At 29.8% G+C, this 8,447-nt stretch overlaps 1 protein-coding gene across 1 annotated transcript; it reads left to right on the top strand.

Annotated features, from left to right (window-relative positions):
- Positions 1–4,898: 4,898 nt before the first annotated feature.
- Positions 4,899–5,777, top strand: LOC142597871 (uncharacterized). The gene is made up of 2 exons (XM_075734888.1): positions 4,899–4,993; positions 5,135–5,777. Exons 1-2 carry the CDS (start codon positions 4,899–4,901, stop codon positions 5,775–5,777), a joined length of 738 nt encoding a protein of 245 aa, XP_075591003.1.
- The last annotated feature ends 2,670 nt before the right edge of the window (positions 5,778–8,447 follow it).

Raw genomic sequence — 8,447 nt, 5'->3', positions numbered from 1 at the left:
AAAAAGAAAAACGTTTTAGTTGTTTTATTTTGGTCAATATATTTAACAAAGCAAATAATTGAAACATTATCTTGTTATGTGCAATATTCTAAGTTTTTTTTCGATAATCTAGCAGCCATCAAGTCTAGCTCAAATATCGTAAACCAATACAGTCAAGAACAACCTAATTGGATGTCATCATCGTTCGAATTTGTTTTCATTGAAAAAATAAACAATGAAATGCAAAAAATTTACTACAATAATGACAAATCGAGGTACAGGAAATTTGTAAATTATACTTGTGTATTTCTTGGAATATTTTCCTTACAATTTTTAAACATATGTTTAATAACTTACAGTCAAGAAAACCTTTTTTCTACGATAATGCAAAATTGCAATGTCGAATTAGGAGGAGTTCCTATTTATCCCATCAGATCTCTGCGTACCATCGACTCAAGCATTCAAGAAAAGCCGTATTCGCAGCATCCATATAATAATAGTAGCTTAGCTCATCCTCAGCTAGACCAAATAAATCGAAAAAATAAAAACATACCGGACGCACAGAATAGCGTTATTGTCAATATGCCTTTAGAACATCGAATCAACAATTCTCATATTTTTCATCTAATTGATCTAGACGTAAATGATATCTTAGATGCACCTAGCAGCTTTCAGTCTGATAATTCCCAACAAATTGATGAGAATATGAGTAATATTAATGACTACTTAAATTCCTTCAACAAAATAATTGCTGACAGTAAGGCGTATAAAAGTTCTCCAGACACTACAAAAAAACGATTTTTAGAAGAAAATCTTATAGAACCAGAAAATGTCGTTAATTCGTTAAACCAAGATTATCTTGTCATGCAAACTCCTGTGCTTTGCAACAATTCAAAAAAATTCAGGGAGGATCTTAAAAACTATTGGTTTTATCGACTGTATTGCATTTGGGCAGTGCTGTCTTATGTTTGGATGTTGGTTGTTTTCTTCAATTACCTTGTTATCTTTATCATACAAAAACTCAACAAAAACTTTAAGCATTTATTTGTCGTGAAGTTCCCTTCTCTATTTTTAAAGCTAGCTGCAATACTAATAGTATTTTTTTCGCAACTTGTGGTGGGTCACATTGAAGCTAAAGAACCAAAGTTGGTAGCTTACCAGCTGACTTCATTTTTCCATTCGTGGTGTATTTTTTTGGCTAGTTTCTCACTAGATATATTGGCATTAGACTACTCTTTCGCAGAAAGCTATCGATATCTAACGAAGAAAAAACGTTTCTCAGATTCATAAACTTTTTTCAATAGATTAGAACGTTAATTTCAAGTTGGCAACTAATTCATATACGTGATTTCAGTTTGAATATTTTTTTTTGGAAAGACTTTTTCACTGTTTGAATCGTAATCCGATAAATTTATTCGAACCGGCAATAGTGAAGAAAATTTAGATCCTAATGACGGTTTTATTAAATTCTTTTTATCATAAGTTAAATTATTTGAAATAACAATAGGAATTCGATGTTTAAAACCGATATTATTTAGTTTACGAACCCAATTAATGTGGGTAGTGATATCGTTGTGTATGTGAAATAAAATTTTTGCCAAATAAGATATACTGTCAATGCAAATAATTCCAATCATATTATTTTGTTTTTTCAAATTCAACTCTAGCTGCAGTAAAAGATCAGAAAATTCTTCAGGATTGTTAACCGCTATGTAGTACAAATTATGGTTTTGAGTTTTTTCATACATTTGCAAGAGCTTCGTTCGGCTTATGGAAGCTTCGGAGTCAATAAAAATTAGACCAATTTTCGTGCTAAATGTTTCTTTGAACAAACTAGTTGTCTCACAATTTTCTAACAAGCTACATAAAAGTGAAGTTTTTCCGCAGGCAGTTTCTCCATATATCTCTGTCACCCCGAACGGCAAAAAAATTTTTTCGTCTTTAATAAATTCTTGGTGATCGAGAAACTTTTTATTTGTAGTTGTAGTTAAATACCATTCATTGGTGTAATCTTTTTCTAAGTCAATTTTTTGCAGAACCATAAACGCCAATATAATTATTTATTATAAAATAATGATCGCTTAACACAAGTTAAAAAGAAAGTTATCACTTTATCAGATGTAATCCCAAAAAAGAATCTTCTTCAAGAAGTATTTGAGCGAACTCGTCCATCTTCAGTAATCTTTTTGTTTGATCTGGGTAAATAACGGTCAGAAACTCTATTTTGTATAAATATTTAACCAAAATATTTTTACTTACTTTATAGGGTCTTCTCAAACGTAAATATAATAACACTAGTGAAATAAAAATAGGATATTTAGACATTAATAAATATAATTCAATAATTTCATCCGGCGGGTTCAACATGGCCAATTTGTACAGTAGACACATATATTTGGTTATATTACGGTGAGGACCGTAATACACTCCAATTGACGTTAATTTAACCGCTTCATCAATAAATGTAGACAATGTTAATTTTTCAGCCGATAAAATCCAATAATCATGATTTAGTACTTTATTGACAATGGATGGATTAAATGGATATGACATAAAAAAATATTAATAATTTAAAAAATAATAAATTCCACCAATAGACTGGATTACGATAGTTGATTTTATCATTATTTTGCATTTGTAAACAATTTATCTAGTAATGCAGCGTGGTAAAATAAAGTTCCGATGCTGCCAAATGTCATTATTGCTGTGACTAAAAAGGAATTTACTCCCCTATTTATAAATATATATTTGTAATTTTTTGGCAGAGCTAAGTTTAAAATTGACGTGACAATGTTACTTGTGTCTTTTATTATTGCTCCGTATGAAATAAACAACGCACAACTCATAGTGGCAAAAACGATTCCCATTACGGTGGTGTTAACTTCAAAATGTGGTAAGATATTATAACAAATGATATGTCCTACAAAACAAACTAATGCAAGATTCAATAAAATGTAAAACGTTTTGACCCACATTAAGACTAATTCTAATCTAGAACAAATGTCAATTTGGTAAGCAGTATCGTTTGCACATCTGGAGTTATGTAGATCTTGGTAACTTTCTAAATTTGGAGCTAACCTATTGCGAAATCGGTTAGACGCATCTAATAATTCTGAGTTGGTAGCCGTGTCGTTATTTTCATTTGGAATGTAAAGTATTCGGTTTGGAGTACCTGAAATATGCCCTATCGTGATGTTTTTATTTAACTCATCAGTATATACAGAAGTAGAAATGATTTCTGCGTCAATGACATCATAACTGACGAGATTATTGGACGAAAACGCGTAATAAATCGAAATTGTTGAACTTGCGCACAAACATATCAATGCTAGCTGTAAGAAAACGTTACCTATTGATGTATTGTACCACATGTAAAAATCGAAGATTTAGATGTTAAGGTCATTATAAATAAAAAAATAGGAAGAATGTTTTTTATATCTATATAACCTGCCTACGATCCAGATAATAATATCTAGAATACCAAAAATAAGATTATTCACTAAATTAAATAATATTTGATTTCGACTCGTATATTTTTTTATCTCTCATTCAGTTGAAAAAAATAGGATTTCGTACTGTTCTTTGCTATGTAACAGTAGTCAAGAATAAGTTATTTTATAGGGTGGATGGTTAGCTTTGACAATTTTATATGTGTTGATGAAAAAGGAGATGAACTCATCACAAGTCTCTTAGAAGATAAAACTTTATTGTCAAATGGCGTTTTGCTATTTAGCTTTTTAGCGAAGGTTTGCCAGAAAATCGAAGAAACTTACAAAAGTGGTTCTAATAGTTCAAAATACATTTCAAATATAATTACCAACTTGCTGGTTTACTGCAGCATCGTTACTCCTGAGTCTGTATTGTATATTATTTCTTTTTTTTTTTACTCTACAGGGCCAGAACATCTTGGATTAGATGCAGGAATAGGTGAAAACATAATTTTCAAGGTTGTCCAGGAAGCTTGTGGTTTGTCCACGCTTCAACTTAAAAAGCACTTAAAAGATCAAGGAGATTTAGGTACCGTGGCGATGCTATTTCATAAACCCAAAGGATTTTTGATAGCTCCTGCTTCTATTACAGTTAAAGATGTAATAAATGCTTACGAGGAATTATGTAAAGTTTCTGGAGCGAGTGCAGTGAAGCAGAAGCTACAAATTATTAATAAACTAGTATTACCAACAAAAAACGAGGAGTTGAAATTTTTGCTAAGATTTTTTTTGAAATCTTTGAGGATTGGTGTTCAGAAAAATAAAATAATATCTACATTGGCTCAGACTTTCTGTAAACTATCGGTAAAAAAATTGAGCGAATCAACAGAAATGAATGAGTTGAGATCGAAATTATTATATAATGGAATACATTCGTGCTCTTTAACGTTTATCAAAAACAATTGTCACTGTCTTTTAAATTCAAACCAATTAGATAAGGAATATGTGACTTATGTTTCGCCTGCTGAAAATATTGAGGTCGCATCTAACAACTTGAACACCGTCTTCAAAGTTTGTTACGCTAGAATGCCTAACTTATGGTTACTTACTTTTTATTTATTGACAGGAGCAAGTATTGAGAGAATCAAAAAAGAATGCAATCTAACTATTGGTTTTCCAATTTTGCCTATGCTTGCTAAATCTTGCAAAAGTTTTAAAGAACTTGTTACTTTGATTCCTGGCTCAGGTGTGCGGGCGGAGTACAAGTATGATGGAGAAAGAATACAAATTCATCGAACCTCAGATGGAAAGGTTAGCTTGTTTAGCCGCCAAATGGAAAATTTAAATAACAAATACTTTGACATTCATGATTCTATAGTTAAGAAATTTTCAAGAGCTTTTATTTTGGATGCTGAAGTAGTGGCAGTTGGCGACAATAATAATATTTTGTCTTTTCAGGTTTTATCAACTAGAAAGCGAAAAGTTACAGAAATGGTGGCCAATGTCAAAGTAGCTTTATACGTATTTGACTGTATTGCAGTGGATGATCTTGTGTTGTTAGATCAACCTCTTGAAGAAAGATTAAAGTATTTAGAAAAACTTGTGAAAGACGCTGAGTCTTTTACCAAATGTCTAAAAATTTCAGAAGCGAAAGACTCATTTAAGTCTTCGAAGGAAGATGATAATTTAGTCAATGTTAATTTATCAGTTGGAAAAAATTTATCTAGCTTAGACAATATTGAAAAATTTTTGCAAGAGGCAATAGATAGTAACACTGAAGGATTGATGATTAAATTATTGAATGGTCCATTGTCTTATTACGAACCGAATAAAAGAAACACAAATTGGTTAAAAGTTAAGAAGGATTATATTGAAACAATAGGAGATTCTATAGATTTAGCGATTGTAGGTGCTTATTACGGCAAAGGCCGGCGAACCAATGTGTACGGATCATTTTTAATGTCTGTGTACGATGAAGAAGACGATAATTATAGAACTGTTTGCAAAATAGCAACGGGATTTGATGATAATCAGCTAACTGAGCTCCATAAACAGTTGGAAACTAGCATTATAAAACATAAGCCACAATCTGTCGTGTCAAATTTAGTCCCAGATGTTTGGTTTGATCCAAGTGTTGTTTTAGAAGTAAGAGCAGCAGATTTATTTGTTTCTCCAGTTCATACCGCTTGTAACGAAATGGGTATATCGGGGATAGGACTTAGATTTCCGCGTTTAGTTAAAATTAGAGATGATAAAAATGTAAAACAAATAGCGTCTAGTTCACAAATTTTTAATATTTATAAATCACAAGTATCTATCAGTAATTCCGATATAGTTTTATTAAATAGTGATACTGAAATAGACGAATAAAAGCGAAATTTTCTTATTTTACACTTCTGAATAATTTAGCAATTAATTATAGACTTATAAAGAAATACTATTTTCTTTTTTAAAACTGTATTATGAAAAAATTATCCGAAGATTCAGATGAACGTTTTAATAAAACAAGAAGTATCAGTGACATACTAATGACAGAATCACTTTACTATGTTTTAAAAGATAATTATTTTTTAGTAGAACCATATATTAATAATAAAATGTTGAAACAACAGCTAGAAGACGTTTCAACTCCGTATAGAATTGCAAATGAATTACTAATGGAGTACAAAACTAACTTGGTGAAAGTTTTAACGGATGATAAATGGAATAATACATATTCCAATGTTATTAAAGAAGAGTTACTTGACCAAATGAAAAAATTCGTTAACGAAAACCATACTGCTGTCAAATTTGAATTAAATAAAGATGAAATTTTAAAATTCTACTTAAATGATCAGATGATGATGTCCATGATAGATGTTTTTATGGACAATAAACATGCTATTCCTGATTATAAAATTGATATTAATAAAGTAAATAAAATTAGACAATTATTTGACCAATTGCCTTTTCAATAATTGTTTTTGAAATTAATTATGTGGGCTGCACACTCTACGTTCTGATAAATAAATCAATATTTATTATGTTTATCTCTCTTCGATGAATAATTCTAAAGCTCTTTTAAGATGAAATTATTTAAATATTTTATAATTTATTGTTATTCATTAGGTAAAGAGATCTTTGATCGTTCTAGCGATGTTCAAGAAATCGTAAAACATGATAAATTTTTATCTACGAATAAAAGCTTAATTTACTTACCTTATATTGATTGGCCTTCGTACTATTTTTTATCATTAAATACTAAATCTACACAAGGCAAAGACCGAACTGAGCATAAATTTCTTTGGTATGAACGAGGTTTGTTTGAAATTATAATTCCGATAATACAAAAAGAAGAAAAATATTTTGTTTTTGATCGCATAAGCTTATTAAACACTGTACTTACATTAATTAAAAGATTTAACAGCAAAGACTACGATGCATCTGACACTTTTTATAATTACAATATAATTGAAAATAGTGACGTTTGTTTATTTATTAAACAAATCTCTGATGACACCACGTTTAAAAAATTAGAATGCACAGATTTAAAAAAGTTTATCGACTCTGTTAACGTATACAAAACAGATTCGATGCAGAAACTTATCAACAGAGCAGTAGCCGCATCTAATATTTTTAATTTATTATCTAAGTTGACATTAGCAAAGAAAAAACTTTATCCAAAGTGTAATTTCCAACTTAACTACAGTGAAGATTCTTTTAAAGTGTTAACAAAGCCTTTTAAATTTGCTACAAATATTGTCGTTGTCGAACAATCGACGTTATATTTATATAAATTTAATAAGAATGAAATAATTCGAATCCCTAGAATTAACAAAGACAACTGGCCTCAATATTTATTACTTATGAGAAGGAAAACTGGAATTTCAGAGGATAACCTTTATAAGGTTATGTGTGAATTTTCGTTTGATCAAAATGTTATCCGACCTTTTAAAATATTGAAGACGTTATTTATAGATATAAATAGTTTAAAGAATTATGCTAATGGTTTTATTATGTTTAAACCTGATGTTGATTTCAGTGGGTTTATGCTCCGGCCTTTTTCAATTAAACTTAAAATTAATGATCATAAAAAAATATATAATACACTAGAAATTCAAACTGAATATATTATAGAGTGTGACTATGATAAACAGATAGGTTACATAACTTGTCCGTTTAATTTTATCGGTAAGACTTTATCAGTATCAGTAGTGTTATACTCAGATAATCAGGAAATACATAATGAGACCATTACCTTAAATGATACTGAAGCTGGTAGTGAGTTAAAAACAAACTACTGTTATGATATCGATGCACATCCAGATAGTATAAGGTGTGATCAAAAATTTTTGCCGAAAAATCATATATTAGTATTAATTGATAAAAGAGGGATGATTCAATCTACCATAGAAAAAATTTTAGGTGGTTCTATTTCAATTGTTCGACCATCTAATTCAATTATCTTTGATAATAATAAAAACGAATTGTTTTTAATTAAGAGCAAGAATGCTGTTTGTAATACTGGGATTGATGAGGATGGTGCTTATTGTTGGAATTCGATTCCTTTGGTATTATCTGAAATGAGCTTTGTGAAAATCATAGATCGCCATGTACATGAAATAAATAGTTGTATTTTAGAAAATTATCACTTTCTTGGTTTCGAAATAGCTAGACTTTTTGTTAACGATATTCTGAAATGCAAAAATTTATGTAGCAACCACTCTCAGTGTACGGCTTGGTTGTTCGATTTAGTTTGTATATTGTATTCTAAAGTATTAAGTGAAGTTTATAGCGATGGTACAATCAGCTCTTTTGATAATTGTGGTATTGACGAATTACCAGAATTTTCTGACACAAATAACTTAGTTGTTCAGGTGAACAACGATCTCAGTTACTATAGTCATAGAAAGACTTCTATAGTTGTTGAGCAAAAGATGATAAATAATAAAGTTGTGGATTCCTCATCTTTTTTTAAAACCAATATGATTCCTCTATTAGAAAGTAATCAGACATTTTTTGTTAAGTTTGCTTATATTACATTACAACAAAAAAAATTTA

The sequence above is a fragment of the Dermatophagoides farinae genome, unplaced genomic scaffold (genome assembly GCF_024713945.1).
Source record: "Dermatophagoides farinae isolate YC_2012a unplaced genomic scaffold, ASM2471394v1 contig1, whole genome shotgun sequence".
In the NCBI taxonomy this organism is placed as follows: Eukaryota; Metazoa; Arthropoda; class Arachnida; order Sarcoptiformes; family Pyroglyphidae; genus Dermatophagoides; species Dermatophagoides farinae.
The sequence above is the reverse complement of the archived record's forward strand: the minus strand, read 5'-3'. Positions and strand labels throughout refer to the sequence as shown.